This window comes from Passer montanus, unplaced genomic scaffold (genome assembly GCF_014805655.1).
Source record: "Passer montanus isolate IOZ18808 unplaced genomic scaffold, ASM1480565v1 scaffold6, whole genome shotgun sequence".
NCBI classification, from domain to species: Eukaryota; Metazoa; Chordata; class Aves; order Passeriformes; family Passeridae; genus Passer; species Passer montanus.
In genome coordinates, this window is record NW_024371037.1 from 6459697 (window position 1) to 6483312 (window position 23616).

Sequence of the window (23616 nt, forward strand, 5' to 3'; positions counted from 1 at the left end):
CCTCATGGCTTGTTGAAGAACTGAGCAGTTTTACTATTTGCCCCCGAAGTAATGAACTCTCCAGGCTTCTTAATTTAAAATCAAGTGAGAGACCCTGAGTGTGCCCAAGAGATGCATTAACCTTGAATTTCAAAGAAGAAAATATCCTATAAACACAGCTATAGCCAAATTAAAAATCTTTTGAGACCACTGCTCCATTTGGAGGAGGGGTTAAATATTTATCATCTTGGAAAGAAGCTGATTTGGAAAGCAGGTGTTTAAACATTCATTGAAATATGACAGTGAAGTTCAGGTCTTTGCTTTGGCCCATCTCAGGCATGTCAGTCTCACCACAACAGCAGCACTGGACACCCAGAAATGCCACCCTGGAAGTGATGAATTGACCCATCTCTGATGAAAGAACCTCTGCATCTATCACCCCCTTGCCACTTTATCCCAGGTGGCACTGCTAATGTCAATACAATGATGAGACAGTATCAGAAAATCAACAGGCAGAGCAGGTGATGGGAGAGCAGTCCTGGGTAATGCAGATCCCCACATTCCCAGTTACTCAGCACCACATCTCTGGTGAGGACTAAAGCTGGGGAGAAAGGTGCTACAGGGAGGAAAGCTGACTGCTTCAGGACCAGTCTGGCTGCTTCAGGGTCAGTCTCACTGCTTCAGGACCAGTCTGTGGTGGAATCACAGCTGGCTGACAGGGCAGGGAGCTGCGGGCCCTGAGGGTGGCTGTCTGAGGACCTCTGCATTGAACAGGTCTGCTCACCCTGCATTTAATTAGGCATTAGAATGAGACACAGCAAGCTGTAGTATTGATGTGCTGTTCAGTCACTCACAGATAAGGCCATTCATTGCCACTCTGAGGTAGTTAAATAACAGCTATCCAGGGTGAATGGTGCTCCACATCCAGCATGGCTGATATTAATGACCTTACTTCTCACCTAAGACGATGACAAAGTACGAAATAAAACTTCCCAATGGACATTGTTTAGGGAGCTCCATCTACTATGTATTTTTAAGAGCCAGTCTAATTATGTTTGATGTTTTCTTGGAGCAAAGGCCAGTCTGGAGGAGTTGTTGTGCTCTACAGACAGGAAGCTGACAAAACGTGCTCAGTGCCCTTGAGATAACACCATGTCTTGTAACAGGGAGCTGTCAGAGCAGGATTAGGGCTCAGGATTGTCTGACACCCAGCTGTGAGCTCAGTTCTCCATGTGACTGTGGGGTTCTTTGCAGTGGGAATTCGAGAGTGGGAGCCAGTGGCATGGTGGGGTTATTCAGGCTGCTCAGCTGTGCTGGCCTATCAACTACCAACATCTGTGGCTCTGTAGTCACCAAGAGCCTAGGGACTGATCCAGAAAAATTAAATCCAAGCTGCCCAATACTGTTCTCTCTCTGTTCCTAGCTAGAGGTTCCCAGCATCTCCTTTGCACGAGCAATACAGCTCTGAAACTGCAGTGAGAGGTCTAGGGAAGCAAACTGGAACAGTCTTCCTTTTTGCTGGTTGATTTTTTTTTTTCCTACAGTGCACATCTAGAGCTGCAAAATTGTCCTGGGGCTGCACCAGCTGGTGTTGCACCTAAAATTCAACTACTGGGATGTTTGGAGTGATTTGATCTCAAACTGATTTTAGTCACTTTAAACTGTAGCAGAGAATGAAAAGTTTAGCTCATGCGTGGCTAGACAGAAGATAATCCTGGCATGGGATGACATAAATCTTCTAACAAGGGCTTGTAACACACCCAAACCCATGCTAAACTGGGATGAAAGGCAGGAGTATTTGCCCTGGAGTATTTGTCTGGGTGCTGCCTGTGCAGCCACAAACCTTCTGGGCTGGTGCTGGTGCTGGTGCCTGTCTCACCACTCACAAAGGGGCAGAGTTTGCTTGTGCCTACCCAGCCTCCGCAGCTGAGACTGACCTGCCACAGTCCGGGCACACTTGGTGAAGAGGAAAACAAAGGGCTGGAATTTGGCAGAAGTGATTAAGAGCACATGAAACCCGAGCACTGTTGCCTTCCAACTTGTTTGTGAAACACAGCAACACATGCATGGGTTGCAGATTTAGAGAGCAGTAAGCTGAGACCAAGCAACAGGGATGACCCCACACTGTGTACACATAAACACTTCCTTCAGGTGCCTGCAAAATTCACTGCTTTAACTGGAGCTCACTGGCAGCCCTCGAGAGCATTGGTGAGTGTGATAATTAAAAAATACAGCTATACATACACACAAGAAAAATAGCCTTCATACGTGGACTCTATACTTGGTTAGTCTGGTGAAATGTCTTCTAGGCCACTCCTGGGAATCATCCCAAACTGATCCTTCTCAGAGCACATAAGCATTTCTGACTATCAGTTCCTTAAATACTTGTTTCTTAAGTGAGGAAATGGCAGAAATGGCGTGTCTTCCTTTTCACAGGCATTCTTTCACAGCCAGGTCAGCTCTGAGGCTCCTGTCCTCATGGCTTGCCTCATCTGCATTTACAAAATTTCCTGCATTGGATCATGGGCTGTGCTTCTCTCACCATTTAGAAATATTCACTTATATTCCACCAGTTAAAGTTAGCAAAAATTCAAATAAAATAAATATAGTAATAATGAATCCAACAGCACTTGATGCCTGAGGATCTTGGAGCACACTTCAGTCTGTGTGAACATAACCTTGCAGTGCTCTGAGAGGGATCAGTACTGATGTCTTCGAGGCAAAGTAGAGCTATAACAAATTAAAAAATATACCCCAGAGTACATAAACAGCCCAGGACATAACCTTCAGTCTTGGCTTTGAGATACATGTCTGGTCTCTTACCACTCAGTAAGAATTTTCACTGTGACTGTATTTTAATAAAAGAAAAACAACTTTCCCTGTGTTATAGAAAATAAGTATTTTTTTTTTTTACAATTAAAAAGGCTTTATAAAACTCATATTCATTTGAAGGTGAAAGTAGTCAAAGGTTACAGATAGAAATAAATACATTTGACAGATAGACTGCTTCCTTGCTTTCCACAATGACAGAATTTTTTCATATCTCCATTTTTCTTTTGGACTGATCCATCCTTTTGACACAGAACAGTTATGTCTGGATCTGATATTGCCCCAGCTGCCCTGCAGCCCATGAATGATAGCTGCCCCATTTTTCCATTATCTCCACAGAAAGAAAGCCCTCAAATGTTGTGCTCTCTCCTTTGCCTTCCAGTTTCACACAAGGCTGCATCCCCCGGGCAGACCTTCAGCCCAAGCTGCCCTTGCAGGACAGCCTGGCAGGGCAGGGAGCAGCGTGGAGCTGGGGCAGGGTCAGCCCATGCTGGGAGCTACCCCATCCTTACCAACCCCACTTGCTCTGCCCAGATTGACACCTGCACTTTGCCTAAGCTGGGACAGCACCCCTGTCCCTAATCCTCCTCCTTTCTGGCTCCGGGTCCTGGCAGCTCAGGGTGAGGCTGTGGGTGAAGCTCAAGTCCCAGCCAAGAGGTTGGATATTGAGATGTTTTTCCTTAATAATGGTGTTTTCTGAGTAACAGCGCTTAAACGTGAGTCCTCTGTGCTTCCCAGAGCAAGAGAACTGTCAGATAAAATAACACCACTAAAATACTTCAAAAATCACAGTCCTGAACAGAAAATTCATTTAGTGCCTAGCTTGAAACACTGTGAGTGGACAGATATTTCAGGTGTGTGAAAAGAACATCATCTCATGATACTTATATAAAAGGGGCCACCACAAATCACCAGGTGATTCTAAAGAGCATCTTCTCAGTGACACAGGCATGCAATCATTTTTCTAAGCAAGGCTTTTTTTTCCTGAATTCAGTATTTCTCCTTATGTGTATAGCACAATTGTCACTATCCTATTTAAGGAATTAAAATTCAAAATTCAGTAAATGATCTGGCAAGTCAGAGTAAACTTGTTTTTTAACTTTTGAGGAATGAATCTAAAAATTAATTCTGTCATAAGTGCAACATTGGACAAATGGATCTGTCATAACCAGAGAGTGTACATGCACTGCTGTGTGCACATCTCAATATGTGAACAAAATTATAGTCTCTCTAGTAAATTATTAGTTTCTTGTTGGAATCAAGTGTGGATGGTATTAAGCCAGAATCTAGCAGAAGACTTTGGTTTCTATGTGATAGTCTTTGTCTAAAGAAACATCTTACTTGCATGGATTTTAAAATAGAGCATCTTACTACAAATTGTAGGAGATTTTTACAAATTCCAGGTTGCAGATCCTGTGGAGTTATCACATCTAAGAGCATTAATTTAATAATGTCAGAGCTTCTGTGTTTCCAGTTTCAGGCTTCTGCTTCTGAAAACACCAAACCATACTACTATTTTCATAAGCTTCTTGCATTATTTTAACAGTAAGAATTTGCCCATTCTTTTTTAATTGGAAGGCTGTTCCAAACACCTCCTTGTTCTAAGAGTTTGGATATGTCTTCTAATTTCTGATCCAAATGCAGTCGTGCACAGTTTCTGGGTTTTTTATTCTACTGCTAACTATGTCCCACAGCTCTTTCCATGTTGCAGTATTTATAGACATGAGCTGAAATCCCTTTGAGCCTTTGTTTGGCTAGATTGATCCCACCACCTGTTCTCATCTCTCTCACAGGACAGCCTCTTCAGTTCCCCAATTATCCCAGCCATCTTCTGTCTCGCTTCCAATTCAAAACAATTTTTCCTGGCTGTTAGTTACTGAAATTGTACACACCCTTCCAGATGCTGTTTCACTTGGGCCTGCACCTGTGAAAATAGTGCTTGCAGCTACCTCTCCCCTTACATCCAGGCATTGCAAGTGCCTCCTTCATGGCTAACTCATGGTGGTCATTTGTGTCCCTCTCCAAACAGCCTGCAGACAACTCCTCTCTGTTTTGGGTGTGGAGCTGCTCTGCCTTAATCATAACTTCCCCTGAACTGATGGACTTCTGAGAAAGATGTACGAGTGGTGGCATGGAGATCTGCAATACTCACAGCTTCTGCTGTGTTCTGCAAGAGTCATAACTGGGTTGTTCTGCCACGTGGGCAAGGGAGAGGCCGTGGCTGCAGCTTCCCACTCCTCTGCTTCACAGCCCCTCAGGACATCCATCCTCCCACCACGCCATGCAGGGACTGTCTCACACCAGCTCTTCTGGCTCCCCACTCGTGTGCAGCACAGACTTGGCCTCCAGAAATGGATGTGGCTTCACCTGGCAGGAGCCCCCACAGCCACCTGCCCTGTTTGGTGGGAAGGAATCACCTCTGCAGGGCAAGAATCCCCTCTGCTCATCCAAACCCTAGCAAAGTGGGGCACTGTCCAGAACACCAACAGGGGACTCAGAAGGAGGCAGCAAAGCTTCCAGAAGGTGTGAAAATATAATTTCTTGCTCTTTTATGAGCTCCTTTTCTTTCTATAATTTCAGCCATTTCCCTAGGTGGTGAGGCATGACCTAAAGGGCCACATACTGGATTTCCAGGTAGCAGTCAGGCTCTGGTATTCCTGGTTCTTTCAGCTCTTTTATAGAAGCATTAAGGTTGGAAAAAATCTCTAAGATCATTGAGTCTAACTCTTAATCCAGCACTGCCAGATTCACCTCTAAACCGTGACTCTAAGCACCACACCTACACATTTTGTGAACTCTTCCAGGGACATTTCCACCACTTCGCTGGGCAGCCAATTCTATTACTTGATCACCATTTTGCTGAAGAATTTTTTTAATAACTCATCTAAACTTCCCCTGGTGAAATTTGAGGGTATTTTCTCTTGTTCTGTCACTTTTTGTCTGGGAGAGGAGCCTGAACCCGGTTACAGCCTTCTGTCAGGTAGTTACAGAGAGCAACAAGGTCTCCCTTGTCTCCAGGCTGAGCACACCCAGCTCCCTCAGACACTCCTGATGTGACTCACTCTCCAGACTCTTCACCAGCTCTGTTGTCCTCCTCTGGACATGCTCCAGCCCCTCAAAGTCCTTCTGCAGTGAGGTGTGCAGGGGTCGAGGTGCAGCCCCACAGTGCTGAACTGTGCTGTGTTACACACGGAACACACAGATGATGGATTTTGATGTGTTTGTTTCTCTGACTGGTCTTTCAGAGGAAATGTATTCCCATCCACTGCAGGAGCCTCATGAGTCCAAAAGAGGAGCATACCTGCACCCTGGGGCTCCTGTGTCCAACTCTGATGGGAGCATAGCACAGGATGTGCAGGAGCTGACTCCAGGACACCTTTCCTGCAGGTCAAACAAGAGGCAGTCCCTCCAGCAGAGATCAGTTGTCTCCTTGTGAGCAAAAAGTAGTGAACTGAGCTTACAGGCAGGACCTGGGCCCCAGGGATGCCTGTTCCCAAGACAGAAACACATCTTGGCACCCCTTGGCTCCTGCTAAACCATATGACTGTCCAGGAAGGCAGCACAGTGGCTCCCAGAGGAGTTGGGGTGCTTTGTTGTAGGGTGCTGTTTGAATGGAGAAGAGATTGCTTGTTGGACACATCTGTGAGGGAGCTCAGCACCACTGGCACAGAGCTGACACCGTGGAGGGAAGGGGAGTGGCTTTCCTTTCAGTGGGGCATCAAAACCTTAACCAGGTGTTTGGGGGTGCCATGTGGCTCTGCAAATAGGCGCCATGCCTTGAAGTGCCTCCAAGGGAAACTGCTGTGAAATGTATGCAGGCAGAAGGTAATTGCCCAGATTAGACTTTGGCTAAGGCACAGGGCTTGACACCTGGGGAGGGAGTGTGCCACAGAGCTTCAATAACTGCAGGTGGCCACAGCTTCTGGGGCTGCACAGCTCACTCCTGACAGGGCTCATGGCCACTTGACAGCCACCACTGGCAGTAGCTCTGGACAAGGCTTTATAGGAGCTGTGCCCATCATTCTCTCCTTCTGCAAAAGGGTCATTCCAGCAGCTCTTACCAGCCTGAAAAATGAATTCTACCCTCTTCCTTTTTTTCTAGGCTTTTTCTCCTTTCACATTTTTCTGTTCTCTCATTTGACACTTTTCAGTACTCATTTTCTTTATCATCTCCTTTTTCTGTATCATTTTTCACATCTCATACAGTTTTCTCACTTGTCACTCTACTTATTTTCTCAAAAGTATGGTGTTGTTTTTTAAAAATGTTTACTTGTCTTGTCCAAATCCTCTCCATCATGCTCTTCCTGAGTTCCCTCATTGCCTTTTATTTTCCCTTGCAGCTGCTTGGCTGCTTTTGTCATCCAGAATGTTTCTCATCCTTCTCAAGCTTCTGTGTACAAGATCTGGGGCCACTCCTGAATGTGATCTGCATTCCAATATTACTTCCAGCCTCAGAAGATCCCAAGCCCCAGCTTCCATTTGGTCACAGGAGATTGACCATAGGTCAATTTTTATGCCATGGGATCCTATGCAATTATAAAGGCAGCTAAAGACCAGTCATACTGTAATACTGGATCTAGAAATACTCATGAGTTGTTGTGATCCTGAGCAAGAAGAAAATTGTGTTTCAGTTAGTTATAAATTGCTTTTGGTACGTTTTGGTCAATAAATACAAAAGAAAAAGGTGTCTTCACCATTTTCTTGCCATGGCAGTAACATTTCTGACAATTCATTCGAAGACGCCCCTCTCCATTAGGCTTAATTTCCCTCCAGTAATTTGTTCCTATTTCTGGGAAAATCTGTCTCATTAATATTTGTAGGTACAAGCTTACCCATATTTTTTCAATACCAATGCTGGGTAACCCTAAGTAATTCTCTTTGACGTGGCTTTATAGAAAAGAAATAGTAATTCTACTATTTATAGTTGCAATGAGTAAACTAATTAACACTTAGTAGTGCTTCTGGACATGTCTCTCTTCTTGCCTTTCAACATTTTGGCCACTACTCAGTTTTCTTCATGTTATCACTGCCTTCACACTAGCTGAAGCACCCAGAACCATAACTAATTTGACAGAGGGAGATGTCTAGTGCTACATGAAGAAGGGCTATTCATGCCATTGCCTGTGATGTGATATCTCCAGTTGTGCATCTCCAAGTGACATTGGCTCTGCTTCCACTGTATCATATTGACACTTCACACCCTGCTTGTTGTTCAACTGATACCATAGGAAAGCCTTTTTCCACCTGGCTGGTAGGCTGCTTTTCAAGTTTCTCTGTCTGACTGGATGGCTGCACTGGGGTTAGTTCTGGTTACAGACAGGACTTGTACTGAAGGGATCTCACTTCAATAACTCTGCTGCATCCTTAAAATATTGACATTGACTATCGACCTGTAAGTCAAGGTGAACTACAGCTCTGTTCATCTTCCAGTTCTTTAGGCCAAGGTTCAGCACCTGGTGTGCCCTACTGGTGATGTGACACAACCCATAGCTTAGTTTTAATGGCTCATAAACCATTTTTTCCAATACAAATATGAAACTGCACTAACATATGGGCTCAGGCACTGTCCTCCACATATGCTCAGGTGCAGCTGAGAAAGATCTCAGGTTCTTTTCCAGCAAACTTCCTGAATGCTCATGAACTTGATGCAAGCATCTGGAGGATCTTCACTCACAGAAATCCAGGACTATGTGTCTGCTTGAAAGCTTCAAACCACATTTATTGTAAATTCATGGAAAAAAAAAAAAGAAGAAACCACAGGCTGGTAAACTATTACATCTCAGTGTAAAGAACTTGTCCAGTTATGTGCAATCAGATATTGACAAGAATATCTAAATAAGCAACAACTTCTCAATATAAATCTCATTAAATAAAAAAGAAAATTATTTCCATATTTACAGATTACAATGCAAATGGATCCTAAAGCACTATTTTGTATTTAGCAGGTTTATTTCTTTGAAATAAAAGAGAAATGGCTTGAATCTAAGAGTGTACTTTGGAAGCAGCTTTCTAGACAGTCTATGTTACCACCAGTGAAAGGACAAGCAGCCTCCCCTCAGCCACTGCTCTGCTTCTTCTGCCACCCAGGCTTTCACCGAAGGGCTTCTGGTACCTCCACCTATGAAACAGGAAAGGGAAGGGCATTTATTACATTTGCTGTACACTCTAGATGGAAAAATACCTGAAATTTCTACCAGACATACACCGCCAAGAGCTCTGTGCTACACATCATCTTCCACAACAAGACTGAGCCTGGGAAAGTACCCCACTTTCTGTCAAAATCACAGGCAGAGAGAAATCACTGTGCTGAGAAAAGCCTAATCAGAGGGAAGCCTCCTCCCAAGTGCTTCATTATGCTCACATTTCTGAGATTTTTTTTTAACTAAATGTGTGTACTAAAATTATCTGAGCTTGTGCTATATTTGGACCACAATCAGTTACTGAACTAGGATCTCCTACTTACCCGCCTTAATTGCTTTATGCTGCTTGCCCGAATTGCTTCCATAAGGTTGTCATGGAGAGACCTTTGTGGGGTGGATGGCCGGGTGGAGGGCCGTGAACCTTCCTCTGATTTTCTGTCTGAGACTGATTTTAAAGAATCTTTAATTTCTTTCAATATGCTGTTCTCATGTTTTCTGCTTTTTTTGCCTTTTTTCTTTTTCTGTCCATTATGTAAGGCTTTTTTTGCACTTTCTTGCTGTTTGATGACTTCAGCTATATTCCTTGTAGGCGCCTTCTTCTCTGGAATAAGCGGAGGAGGGGGAGGAGGAGGGGGAGGTGGGGGTGCAGGTGCTGAAGGCTGACATTTCACTGGCTTCTTAGGGAGCTTTGGGGAAGACCATGGTGAGCTTTTAGGCGACACATAAGGTGAGGAGCGAGGTGTCCCCTTCTGCAAAACTTTGGTCTTTGGATTGATAGCTCCCTCACAACCTGACTCTTGTTGCCGCTGCTCCTGCATACGCTTTTGCCTTTGTTTATCCATATTTCTTGTCAGGATACTTGTCATGCTCATTCTTGGGCCAGCAAGGTCAAAGTGGTACCCCAGCTTTACCAGAGTGGTGTTCTCTTTCAACAGTTTGACTATGTCCATTTCCACCTGGCTGCCCATGATGTGCCTTTGATTGTGGAAGCGCAGTTCTGTTAGAACCTTGTTATGCTGCAAAGCTCTCATGATGGCCAGCACGCCTTTGCCTGTGATAAAATTTGACTCAATATTCAGACTAGTTATATGCTGATTAACCTTTAACATACCAGCAATAGCAATTGCTACGTTGTCATCAGCATGGGTGTTAGCCAAGCTGAATGACTTAACCACTGTGTTGTCCCTCAGGGCTTGAGAAAATTGTATAAGCATCTGTGAAGTGATGTTTTCAATGTTATTCAGATTGACCTCTGTGGTGTCAGGGTCGTTGCTCCTAACTTTTTCCAAAGCATCTTCAATAACTGTTGGATTTCCACAAGGGTGGATGGCACTGCTTTTTGAGCTCCGATTATCACTGTCTTTTCCATCATGGCCATTGAGGAAGCTTTCATTGTCCTTTGCACCATTACACTTTTTGTGTCTGATGTGGTCAGAACGCCTGCCAGCTGCAGCATTTTGCTCTTCCTCATTCTCATCATCACTCTCATCTTCATCTTCCTCTTCATCTTCTTCTTCTTCATCATCCTCTTCTGTATATGCCTCCTCAGACACTTCACTATTGCTTTCTGTGAAACATTCTTCTTGAAGTTCTTCTGAATTGTCCTCTTCTTGCTCAGAATCCTGAACAGGAACGTAGGTGTGGGCGTTAAACATGATTGAAGTAATGTAACTGCTGCCTTTTAGCACAGGAACAATTATACTGACACTATATAAATTAACATTGAAAACTAAAAACAAACAGATACAGTTAGGAGAACAGAAAATGATTCATCTAACACCTAGGTAACATTATTTCTTTTACATTCTTTAGAAAGTGCTAAGCATAAATTTCAAACACTTTACCAATGTTAGTGATTTCTGCCAAGAGAAAACTTGATACAAGATATTATGACATGGACATACTTCAGGTTTTCTATGTGTTGGCATGTCTACAAGGGGATATAATTTGGATCCTTGACAGCAGAAACATAAGACAACAATTTCAGAATGAAAGGAGCAACAAGCTTCTTCATTTCATGAGGACATCTCAGACATCTCAGACTCCCTTGCATATGTTAGTATGTCTAAAAATTAAAGGTTGCCATGCTTTAAAATACAAACAGTGTCTGCATGTGTAGTCTTGTATACCAGCATGCAAAACAGTACAGAATTACAGAAGTCATGTCAAAAATACTTTGGATGTACTGCATGGGCTGCACATAATAATAATTTATTTGTGAAGAAAGGATTGAGATGCATTCCCACAGGTAAGATGCAACCACATGTCAATAACACCTGAATTTCTTTGTGTTTGTCAGGAGCTAAGCTGGGGCTCACCGCCAGCTGTCACGGGTCAGCCACCACACTGTAAATTGTTATAACTCATTCCTACAGAGCAAATGCATTGTTTTCCTGAAACACAAGGTTATTTTGGTGTGTTTGGTGGGTACCAGGAAGGCAAATTTGGAACCATGCCCCAAAGCCCTGCTTGCTGCCTTTAGCAACTATGGTGGCTAAAGAGAACTCTATGCAGAGGAGCAGGAAGGTCTTCACCCCATGAAAGACTCACTCTCCCCATGGAGGACTCCAGTAGAATGATGGGGATCTATGGGGTATGGCAGAACCCAGAGTCTACAACCAGCCTTAAAACTCTTGTTCAAAAGGTCTTCCATATCATGTTTTGCCTACTGGAAAAACTATAAGTACACATTTTTCTTTATAATTGTAAATGTTCATAAAACTTTGAATGAATTATAATTGTTCTGTATGCACTACTTTAGCAATACTTGTGTTTTAATCTCTATAAAATACTAGATTGTATTTTCCAAAGTGAGTACACTCTGCAGAGACACAGTGACTCTGTTTCTGGAAAACAGAAGTGTTACTAACAGGAGAGCCTATTTTTAGACAACCTGTGCAGTTTTAGGTTTGCTTAGTTATCTGGCTCTGAAAATAGAGAACTGTTAAAATGCAGAGCACTGTTTCACAATTTTCAGTAGAATTCTGTGCTGGGACATATGCAAAAAAGATGCTAATTGTAATGTTTGCAGAACTGTGACTTAATGAAACAGGACATTGAGTTTTTTCTGCCTGGTGTTCGTGAGAATTCAGAACCTGGGGTCTGGCAGGGTCTCATTGCACTGGGCTGCACACAGAGATCTTGTAGGACCCAGCCCTGTTGCTTGCCCTGTAGAACATGTGCAGCAAGGCCCTTATGCTGAGAGATAGTGTGCTACCCATAGGCTTGTTATGGGATTAAGATTTATATCTGTATCTTCTATATATGTGTAGGGCTTTAATGCCTGAAAACACCAGGTATCCAAAGCCCTGTCTTCATGGCTTTGGTTTTATATATTGAGGAATATATATATATGAGCAAAAGGAGGTGCCTTTAAATTCACTATTGATATGTTTAGTGATGTTAAATTAATAAAAATCTACTTGATTTTTTTTTTGAGTAGCATTTCTGAGGTCAAAGGCAGAATTTATTTGCCTGTCATGTACATTGTCTGGTGTCATAATAATCTGCATGATAATTTTGAAATTGAACATGGAGACATATTCCTACTGTAGCAGCACTGTACAGGACTGCTGCAGGCAACTGGTAGGGCTTCACCTTACTTTGTGGGAGTAATATGATGAAAAGTTAGGACTAAGAGAGTCAGTGCTGAGGTAAATCTCTTGGGAGGACAAGTTATTCACCCTAAAAGGCTATCTACAAGTTGTTTGCCTTTTGGACCAGCTGATCTGTCACCACTAACTATAGAAGGAGCATGAATAACCATCTTAGATAAAGGTGCATAATTTCCAAACAGTTGAAAGCAAGAAGAAAATTGTTTTCAAGGACCTTTCTCACTGCCATCAGTGGAGAGAGTATTTGTGACCTCTGTATCAGCATATCAACATTTTCTAATTTAAGGATGCATTCTGGAAGTTTTTTCTCAGATCAAAAAGTACAGAATGTTTTGCCAGGCCTTGGAAGTTTAGCCAGTACCCATCATTAATGCTGTATATACATGGAAAAAGGAAAAAGAAGAAAAAAAAAAAAGAAAGATCCTGCCATTGTATAAGATACTGAACTAGACCTGTTCAGCAGGATTTTTAAAAGTGCCAGGGTTTCAAGTTCCAGGCTAAGCTGGAAATAAACATTAATCTTGCCATTTACTCTCTAGGACTGACAAACAGGGAGTGAAGTCAATGTCTGCAAGCTGATACTAATGGTCTGATGACAGCTACTGGTCTGTGCTCTTGCCTGCATAGACCTTATACCACCATTCACAAACAAGAGAAAATACTTACATGTAAAAACGCCCTGGATATTGCAATTTAATCTATCTGACTTTCCTCTAGGATGATATTTTATCTAATGTATAAACTGCAATTATTTCCTTGCACATTAAATGAGCTCCTGCATCAAGGCTGTTAGAGCTTCTGAGTTCAGTTTTGCTGTCTTTGTCTTTATTCTATTACTTTCTGCTTAAACATGGGAAAATGTGTCCCTATAAACACAGTAAAGCTTAGTATGAAGCAGTGCTTCAAAATCCCCAAGTCCCCAATTTGTTTTGAAATTACATGGAACCATCATGAAAATAGAAGTTGCTTTTTGGTTGGGCTCAGGCTCACATACACTTTTAGCAAGGATCAGGAGTGCCAACGTGGACATCAGCTGAGAGACTGCTCACTGCTTGCCAAGACTGAGCCCTTCACTCCTGCCCAGCTGTACTCTTCATTTGCAGTTCAGGAAATGGCTTTTATTACTAACATTTTTATTTTGGGGAACAAGTTGCTTAACAAACACTATTGGTTGTTTTTTTGGGAATGCAGTTAAATGGCTTGACTGATGACTCTATCCAGGCCACTTTTTAAATAATGTACAGCTGCCCTCTGACTACAGTTGCCAGAAGACTCCTGAACCATGCCAAGGATCCTCAGCAGGAACAAAGCAACACAAGCTGCTGACTGCAACACAAGCCGCTTTCTTCCAGCGAGCACAAAGCCTGGCATCTGCTTACTCAACTTCTGACATAACATGTATTCAATATTATCTTCCTTACATTCAATATTATCTTCCTTACATGTTTCTCAGCAGTCAATACTGGTTGTTTTTTTAAGGAAAGGAAAAGGCATTTTGTATAGCTTTCTTAAAAAATCAAGTGCTATCCAAAAGCCCACATCTCTACCTATTAATAATTTCTAACATGCCCATTAATTTTTTTCCTATTTTAATCACTGATGATAGTTTTTATGGCACATTCTTCTGCTCTGATCTGAGCACTTAAGGTACCTCCAGAGAGAGAAAACACTCTCTAATACTCAGCGCTTTAGCAGGCACAGAGGTATGGCTAACAGTGTTCTTAAAAATGCTACAAGAGACTGAAAAGAAATTAAATCAGTCAGTGAGATCATGCCAATGCAGAATAAAACCAAATACCTATAGGAAACAGCAAATGCCTCAGCACCTTACCTTCTCGCACGCACCCAGCCTCTCTTTTTCTAGGAGTTTCTTGGTCTCCCTCTCCCAGTAGGCCATCAGTGCTTCCCTGCTGAAAGTCCCTGTTGGTGTTTTCTCCGTCAGGCTCTTCTGCCGTTGTCCCACTGGAAGGTTACGGTCGGGCTCTATGTCCTCTAGCTCCCGCTCCAGCTCCTTCAGCTCCTCTTCCGTGAGAGAAGCGAGGAGCTCATCTTCATCAATGTCCTCATATTTACTGAGCTCTCTTCTGTACCCAAAGGTAGACATGGTCCTGCTTGGTCAGGCTGGTACAAAGCTACGGTGACCAGGCATTCAAGAAGGCTGAAGCAAGCAAGCAGTGTCTGGTGTGGTCAGCAACTGTTTCCCTGCATAGCCAGAGGCACCCTTTTAAGAGTAATCATCGGGGCCTTACGACAATGCATGAAGGGATGAAAGCATGCTCCGTTTTAAGCATCAGACGTCAGCTAGACATCTGAACAGCAAGAATGTCCCAACACTAATGTTTGCAAGTCCCTTAAAGAGGGGGATTATTGACACACTGGCCATGGCCATATTTAGAGCAGGCAGCTAGTGGGAGAATACCAGCCTCGCAGACGGGGGGGCGGCACCAAATAAAACCCCGGGCGCACTTACACTGGCATCGTGTCCAAATTGCAGTGGGAAAAGAACAATGAAAATCCATTTAATCCTGAGCTGTCACAGGGGCTGGAAATAAAACACCCTTGCTGTTGTTCAGTGGACTTCCTCTCACAGTATTCTAGTGGAATGCTGTTATCCCAAGGTGTTTGCAGGCGGTTGGGGTCGGTGGAGAGGCAGCCAAGGGAGGAGGCTGGCAGCTGTGGGGAGCACTGCTCCCGCAGTGTCATGCGTTGTCTGTAACAAATCACACAACTGAACTTTTTACTCATTCCCTGTTTTTTTCTAGGAGTATCAGAGTGAGAATCAGCTGTTCATGTCCTTTTGGCGCACCTGTGAGATTTTTGTTTGCGTGGAGAATTGTGCTGTGCTGGGGGGAATGGACAGAGTCACCCAGAGATTTAAGGGTAACAAGCCCTGGGTGGGCAGGGGGGCTGTGCCTTCATCACTTCTGACAGGCTGAGCAACTGAAGGCCTCTAGTGGCTATTCTTTTAATGGCTGTTGCTCGCTGTCACTGACTGATGTGCAGCTGGAGACAGCCCTTCATTTCTTTATTCTAAATGTTTAACTACATAATAGTTTCTGCTAATAGATTTTATATTATTCTGATATTATTTTTATTGACAGGAATCTTTCAGTAAGAAGAATTGCAAAAAGAATGATTAAACTTTGTACTGTTTATTGTTTGTTTTTCTTAGCAGTGAATGATGGTGAGCTAGCAACATCTTCTGAAACATGCTGATCACCAATATCTGCCAACCTGTGTTCTGAGAGAGGGGGAGAGAGAGCAAGAGAGAAGGTTTTATACATGGAAGTAGGAATACATCTATAACAACATATATCAAACTTCTTAAATGATAATACACAGAGTGTTTTAGATGGTCAAGCCAATATTTAATGGAAATGTAAGTGAACATAATTTGAAGTATTGTTCTTTTCTGACATCATCTCTTTGGTCACTATGGATTGGCCACCTGCACTGAGGTATGTTGTTTAGCCAAATTGCTCATTTAGTTTCATTATTATGCATACAACTTTACTGACAGGGGAGAGAGGAGATTATCAGATCTTTATGAAAATCTTGCTCAAAGAAATTATATTTTTCCTTTGATAATTTGTCTATGTGAATTTCATGCAGTTATTTGATCAAGAAATGGTATGAAAGCTTATAATCTTAATCTTTCCTAATTTACAAGTTACATTAATAAAGCAGACGTAAGACTATCATGTAGCTTAATATAAAATAAATATTTGCAGGTCATTTACACTGACAGAATCTTTGGATAAAATAAAAAGGAGGCAGATGCTTGGCTTATGGAGCTAAGAGTGTTACCTTCACCCTTACACCTTCATGGTATAAGGTCCCATGGTGGGCCAAGTGCACACAGACAGGTCAGTGGGTCCACAGGAGTTCTGTTCACTCTTTCAGCTGCACCTCCAGAATAAAGCCTGGATCAAATGCTGAAAAATGTGAAATACTAGGAAAATATAATAAGTTCCTTTTTCTTTTAATTTGGCATTATCAATGCTTTTTGGAAGAGCTGACATAGGCACTAATTATCTGTATATAGCAGCATTCCATGCAATTTTATTTCTTTAATATGTCTAGGACAATGTTTCATATCATTATCATTGGAGTTAGCCAGAAAAGCAGCACAATAAAGTTATATTTCTCTTGACTGCATTTGCTGACAACATTTTCTTACAAACATTTTGATGGAGTTAAGAAATGTGAACTAGACATATTTTCTGTTGGAAAATCCTGATTAAAACTGAAATGCTTTTAGAAATATGCTATATTTTATTAGTACAATGTTGATATGTACAACACTGATATGTACAATATTAAAAGCAAAAATATGCTGTTAAAAATGAGATCTATTCAAATATACTACTTCCAGAAAAAAAAATCTCAGCTTTCTGCTCTTCCTTTTTTGTCAGGTACGACAAAATTTGTAAGTCTTTCCATTTTCCTGAGCTGAGAGTCTATTATGTCCACAAAGTACAAACATACAGATATGTTTGAATTGTCTATTCAAAGTTTTCTATCTATAAACAAAATTTTCCAAAATTAAAGAAACTTTTAAAAAGCAGCATGTATTATTCACTTCTAAAATAATATTCCAAAGGAATATTAAATAGCATGAATATTACTTTCAGTGCTGTTCCTTGCTAAGACATGACACAACACTGGGTCAGTGGTGATGTTTTTTCTACATAAAATGCCAAGGATGTCCATTCTAGCCATGAGATAATTTAAAGACATTACTGAAGATGGACAAGGTACTTTCTTGTACATTTCTCCCCTCAAGCAGGGGGAAAATTGGCAGTCAGGTGAGGTTATGAGAGGTTTGTATCCCTTCTTGATCCTAGATGGCACTCGTGGGATTTTATGACCTATTCTTTACAAGGAAATGGCCAAAGGTGAAGAGTCATGAACACTTTATAGGAAAATTTTAATAAAAAATAATAAGGCTGTAGCACATGGAAAATTAAAAATAATATGCTAAAACTGTAAAGACAAGTGCTCACAGGTCAGAAGATGTGGGAATAATATTTGTTGTTGCCTACTGATGGAGCACTGAAACACATTCCTTAATTCCATAGTTCTCTAATCTATACCTTGATCCTAGACACCTGAGTGTCAGAACCTTTACTCAGAACCTTTACTCTTTTTCATTGCATGGGAAGGATCACACACATTTAATAGCCTTTCAACATTTTATTTTGCCCCTGTTCTTCAGCATAGTAAAGCTATCAATGATTTTAATTGTCCAGTGGCCTTTTCAGAGGACATGAAGGTGTTACCACTTGTTTAAGGAAGAAGAAGAGAGGTACAGAAACCTTAAGACTTAAAGTACCCACTAATTAGGAATTTTGGGTTCTGGCAGTATTTAGCATTATGCAAGCATTTCAGCTGATCAGGGTTCAGTTCCTCTGGGCATCAGCCATGGCTGAAGCTTCCCACCCTTACAACATTTCAGATCACAGGTTCCAACTTCCAAGAGGAACTCAGAAAAAAGACAGGAGTAATTGTGTTTTCCTGTTATTAGCATTCTTACCTGAAAAATTTTCTTCCTGTTTCATAGTCTCCTTTCTTAGGCATTATACATGTTCTTATTTCTAAAAAAAACCAAGCAAAAGACCCAGAGGTCTGAGCAAACAGTTCTGTGTTCTCAATCACACCGTTATAAACGGTTTAGGAAGAGTCCATTGTGTGCTAGTGAGGTGGCACAGGGAACTTCCTTCCATCACAGGAGGCAGTGAGTAGAGCATGAACCATATGTAGTAGAGGAAGGCAGATTATAGTGGCTACACTGGCTGCTGTTTAGGATGAATCCTCCAATTAGACATTAGGAAAAAACTCTTCATGGAATGGGTTGTCAAGTATTGGAACAGGTGTCCATAGCTGAGTAACCATCCCTGCCTGTATTGAAAATACATGTAGATGTGGCACTTAGGAACACAGTTTAGTTGTGGTCTTAGCAGTGTTAGGCTAACATTTGAACTTGATGACCTAAAAGATCTTTGTGATGATTTGATGAAGTGCTTTGCCAACTCCTAAAAGAAAACCCAAACTCACCTCCCTAATGCCCTGCTGAAATCCTGTATGCAGGGAATTAACCATTTCACCAATAGGTCATGAAAACTCATTTCTCATTTGACAGAATTATTAAAAAGTTTGCTCACTTCAGAACCTGAGCTGTGAGAAATGGAGATTCCTCCTCCTTTTATAGGAGGAGGATTCACTCTATCACTGTAGACCTTGGCACACAGTGCTCCTGGCTTTCAGCAGCTAGATTTCAGACAAGACTTTCCATCTTTCCTAATCTGGAGGAAAGATTATTTCTTGTCTTGGTTTTACAAAAGGAAACCCTTTGAAGTGTACATTTTGCCTTTTCAAGCAATTAATTATTTCAATCAGCAGCCAAGGGAACTCTGTTCCCCTTCTCACATTTCTACACTTGGGGCATATTGGCTCAATTGCTTAAAGGACACAAGCGACATGTGGCAGACGGTGCTCCCCCTTCAGCAGGACAAAGCCCAGAGTTGAATGTATATTTCCACTCAGATGAGTGCAGGGAAAACTACAGGCAGGCAAAGAGAGGGCTGTACAACCTTGTCCTCAGGCGCAGGACAGTGGCTATTTCAGTCCTAGCTCCCGAGGACAGCCTGTCAGACAGATGCGTTGGCTCATACTGAGCTCAGTCCCACACTGCAGGAACAGCTCCAATTGCCATAGAGCACATTAAAAACAATGCATCACAGCATGCTGGGCTTTCCCCACGTCTCCTGCTGCCCATCTGCAGTGCTGCTTGCTCCTGCCTCCCACCACCACTTTTGCAACCCTCAGTCTTCAACCAACTCCTTCCCCCGTGCTGTCCACTCAAGGCACCAGCCCCTGAGCTCTCTCTTCATGCCTTATTGCTGCTGTGCTGCCTTCTCCATCCCTGGTCCTGCTTTCCCTGCAAGCCCCTCACTGTTTTCAGCCACCTTCACAGCCTGTTTGCTGACCTCTCCTTCCTACTCCTCCTTGCACATCTCTGTCCTGCCCTCGTGTTCCTCACTGCCTGCTCTCCCCCTCCCACTATAGCAATATATATATATTTATTTCTATATATGTCTCAGTTTTTGTATGCTGCGTGTACAGGCCCAGGTTGAACGCAGAATCCAAACCATCCTGGAGAGACACAGGGTCAAGCAGGCTGGCAAGTACACAAGACCACGAGGCAGACTGATGGGACAAGCTGCAGCTCTTTCCCTTGGGAGACTCGCATAACTTGTGAAAATCGTGCACACGGTACTGTGCCTGAAAAGGATGTGTCATCACCTACATTTAACAGTGGTATCAGAAGAGCAAATGGGATGAAGCATGCACTGGAGGCATTTGAAGAAACAAATTTTCAGCTGCTTTTCTCAATGCCAGATGATTCTGTTGTTCACTCAATCTCTCCGGGTGATGCTGTAAACACAGTCACACAGAAGAAAAAGATGTTTTCTGTCATACACGCTGGGGGAACACAAAGTGGGGTAAGTGCAAAAATGACCCTGATTCAAAACCAGTCTTTGCTTGGGAATCAGATTCAGCATGCTAGCTCAAAGACAGGTTTTTCCCACAGATTCCCTGCAACACACCCCAGGCTGCCAGGAGGGCAGATTCCAGGTCCAGGCTGTAGTTTAACAACTTGGACCATCACAAACAGTAATCAGCCTTCACTCAAAAACACCTGCATGCGGGCTGCCTTATTGCTCAGATCAGTTTTGAAAACAGCTTTCTCAACAGTTGTTGGGGACATAATTATGCAACCACTAATCTAATGTATTTCAGTGGTGGGGGTGTTTGCATTGCCTTACTTATCAACACAGAAGAGTAAGAGGGAGTGAAGAAGTGAATGGGCTCTGATAATGCTGCTGATGGAAGATAGTATGGATGCATCCTGGAAGGGAAGTCAGGGGGACTCAGGCAAACCAGACTGCAGGGAAGGACTGGGGGCAAAAATACATCTGAGTGCAAATAAGAACATTTCTGAATTAATTTTCTGAACAAACATTTCTGAACAAATTTTTCAACCTCTAATGAAAGGAAAGAAATCTCACTGCTCACATTGCACAGGCACCTTTGTGCATGGATCCTGGAAGTCTATTTTATTATACAGAGAGGATGCCACTGGGTGCCGAAGGTGCAGCAGACTTGGGATTTATTGCTCCTTTCTCCTACCTGAATCACGCTAAAAGAAGGAAGACATTGGGGGAAAATAAATCTTATTGAATAAATGTCATTTCCACTCCCAGTTTTCTTTTCTTCCTACACAGCCAATACTTTTTAATCATCTCACGTCAGTACAATGTCATGTTCTGTATTAACAGTGTGAGATGAACCTGCTTATCTGTGACAGCACAAACTATTCCTGCCAGGGTTTTGCCCAAAGCAAGTGCTTCTTCACGTCTCTGCAGACTGGCCATTTCCTCATTTCTGCCACACCAAAGAGATAAACTGCTTTGTACACAAGGACAGTCTTAATGCTCTTGCTTTCACAGAGCTGCTCTTATTCCTCAGGAACAGTCTCGGTCTGCTTTACAAACATTGCCAACAGATTTGCAAACTATATATAGAAATCGTTTCACTTGCTACTGATGTACAGACATAGGGTGACCACAGCAGCTGTTTGGAATTACACCGCAATATTGCTCAACAGGTTTGGAAAGGAAGTAGAGGCCACTGTATTGCAAAGAAAGTAACAGAGGAACTGCTGTATGCACAAAAAATGTGGGGTTTGGAAGGATAATTTCAGTGGGATGCAGTTAGCCTACTACTTTTTAAAAAATCAAGCATAATAAAATAGGTAAAATTTACCAATGTAAGAACTGTATTATTTATGGTGATATTTGCAAATACACTGTAATATGTGTGTCCATATCAGGTAGTTATTAAATTATAAGTGATTATGAAAACTGCATGGACTTCATCCTTTGTTAATACCCAAGTCCCAGACAATTCTGCCATGTAACTTAGCCAAACCTACAGTTTGTCATTCAGTTAAAAAAATTACTCTATTTCTTTATACACAGAGAGAAAAACATTTAGTTACTATATTTAGCATTTCCTTTGTCACTTTTTTTAACAGTGTGTGTTCATGAAGATTTTTTAAAAAGGAGATGCCAGCAATATAAACACGTTATATACGTCATAGGAAATTAAATACAAGCAGCAGTACTAACCAGGTAAATTCTCTACTGTCTTTAATTATGCTGGGGGGTTGTTTTGTATTTCTTTTTTGTTAGTCCATATTAATGATAACAGAAGTTCTGGGAATATATACCATGCACAGCAAATGTGGACAAATGGCAATGAGTTTACCCAATTAGATGAAAAGATTTCTACTGAAAATTTGAATTTTGAAAATTAAATAAAAATACATTGAACACATCACCAGCTACAATGTTATATCATTCTTATGGCTACTAACCATTCACTAATATATTTTTGTAGCTTTTTAGGAGAACCCCAGCTCCCTCAGCCATTCCTCATAAGACTTATGTTCCAGACCCTGGAAGCAATGGAAAAACAAAAGAGATAAAACCTCTCCTACAGAAATAAGTCAAAACAAATTTATGCCCATGCAAGCCATAGCCAAACCACAGATATTTTAGTAGGGTTTTTTTCCTGCCCCAAGTAAGGGTCAGAAAAAATCCCTTTACCTTACCCCAAGGTAGACACAAAAGAGCCTGTGACTTCATGACTGTGTTTTTCCATGTGTGACTCGTGTACTGATGGCAATAGTCTGAGAAAGGGCAGCTCAGGCACTTGGAGCCCATGCCAGAACACAGACTGCTGCAGTAAAATTGCTGCTCACCTCCCACCTCAGCCTCACCTTAGCCTTGACACCCAGAACAAGCTCTGCCATGCTAGCTCCCAAAATTAGATGGTAGTCAGTGCATGGAATTTTACAGATGACCCACACACAACATTATGGCTTCTACAGGGAATAGCTCATCATATACAGGACTCATGGCTATGGTTTTCTCCCTCCTGCACTGAGCTCTGAAAACACAGCTACAAAGTCCATCCCACGGGTGCTGAAAAGGCTAAAGGCTGATGTAACCACTGTTGAATGTCTGGCTCCTTGGAGAGCTCACAGCCCGGTGCAGCTGCTTGTGTCAGATTTTATGAGAAATAGAAACCAAATTATACCTTTGATTTCAAATATTGCCCCCAAATCGATAGGAGTCCCTATCCCACAGCATGCCTGATTCAGTGCCAGGGCATTTAATTACTTGTAGACAACATCGCTCGGGGGTGGGCATGCCATGGAATTGGGTTGCGGTGGAACAGCCTGTGAGACACACCCAAATAGTCGAGAAAATTAAATGCTAGTGTTGCAAGGGTTCAATCACAGTCCAACTCAGGAAAATAAAAGGTTTTTTCCTACCAATTTATTCCTCCAGCTAGGGATGAAACCTTTGCGTCTTTTCACACAATCACCAGCTCTGGCCCAGTTACATTTCCTGCTTCTACCACCATGTAGTCAAGCCCTTAGAAGTAGGCATCAAATGGTCTGGCTGCAAAATATAGGAGTTGAAAGAGTTGTGCTCAATTCCTAGCTGCACCATAAACCTGACCTGGGGAAAACAGCTCCCTCTCTGTGACTATCTCACCTCATATTTCACTTAAAATAAAGTTTTGCTTCTCTCTCCATTCAGTTCACAGATGCCTTAAAAATATGAAAGACACTTTCTCATAATGCTGTACTTGCTTTAGTGTTGAGGAGGGTGGAGGCATGGGAGGGAAGAGGCGGGAAGGGAAGCAAGGGTGGGCAGAAACCTTCAATAAATAAACAACTTCAACAGTGAAGGACAGAAAAGCTTTAAACCAGTATCCACATCATATAACAGGCAACCAAACAAAAAAAGGGCCTGGCTGTACTGATTAAAAGATAAACACAACCAGTACCATGTCTTTTTAGCTTACCTAGTGAATTCAAAGGACTAGCTCAATTTTAAACACTTGGGGCAAAGCTCAGTGCTACATCTGAACACTTTGATGCTGCAGGCAATGTAACTAGTGCTGATGCTTGTATG

The 23616-nt window shown here is 42.2% G+C and overlaps 1 protein-coding gene and 3 long non-coding RNA genes across 4 annotated transcripts; 2 read left to right on the forward strand and 2 right to left on the reverse strand.

Annotated features, from left to right (window-relative positions):
- Positions 1–8501: 8501 nt before the first annotated feature.
- LMOD2 (leiomodin 2) lies at positions 8502–14808 on the reverse strand. The gene is made up of 3 exons (XM_039726946.1): positions 14394–14808; positions 9272–10570; positions 8502–8926 (listed from the first exon to the last, which is right to left on the reverse strand). Exons 1-3 carry the CDS (start codon positions 14664–14666, stop codon positions 8900–8902), a joined length of 1599 nt encoding a protein of 532 aa, XP_039582880.1. The 5' UTR covers positions 14667–14808; the 3' UTR covers positions 8502–8899.
- Positions 14809–15045: 237 nt separating this feature from the next.
- LOC120510768 lies at positions 15046–16352 on the forward strand. The gene is made up of 3 exons (XR_005629585.1): positions 15046–15180; positions 15325–15442; positions 15735–16352. It is a non-coding gene; the product is annotated as an uncharacterized LOC120510768 (long non-coding RNA).
- Positions 15676–23210, reverse strand: LOC120510767. The gene is made up of 5 exons (XR_005629584.1): positions 22242–23210; positions 19872–19999; positions 18099–18159; positions 16370–16497; positions 15676–15803 (listed from the first exon to the last, which is right to left on the reverse strand). It is a non-coding gene; the product is annotated as an uncharacterized LOC120510767 (long non-coding RNA).
- Positions 19931–22222, forward strand: LOC120510769. The gene is made up of 3 exons (XR_005629586.1): positions 19931–20067; positions 21663–21759; positions 22028–22222. It is a non-coding gene; the product is annotated as an uncharacterized LOC120510769 (long non-coding RNA).
- Positions 23211–23616: the final 406 nt, after the last annotated feature.

Excerpts from the sequence above, each read along its gene's own strand:
- LMOD2 (XM_039726946.1), bottom strand. The coding sequence starts at position 14,666 with ATGTCTACCTTTGGGTACAGAAGAGAGCTCAGTAAATATGAGGACATT. Across the intron at positions 10,571-14,393 it reads GGCTGGGTGCGTGCGAGAAG|GATTCTGAGCAAGAAGAGGA; the intron begins GTAAGGTGCTGA and ends GTTCCTGTTCAG. Across the intron at positions 8,927-9,271 it reads GCATAAAGCAATTAAGGCGG|GTGGAGGTACCAGAAGCCCT; the intron begins GTAAGTAGGAGA and ends CCTGTTTCATAG.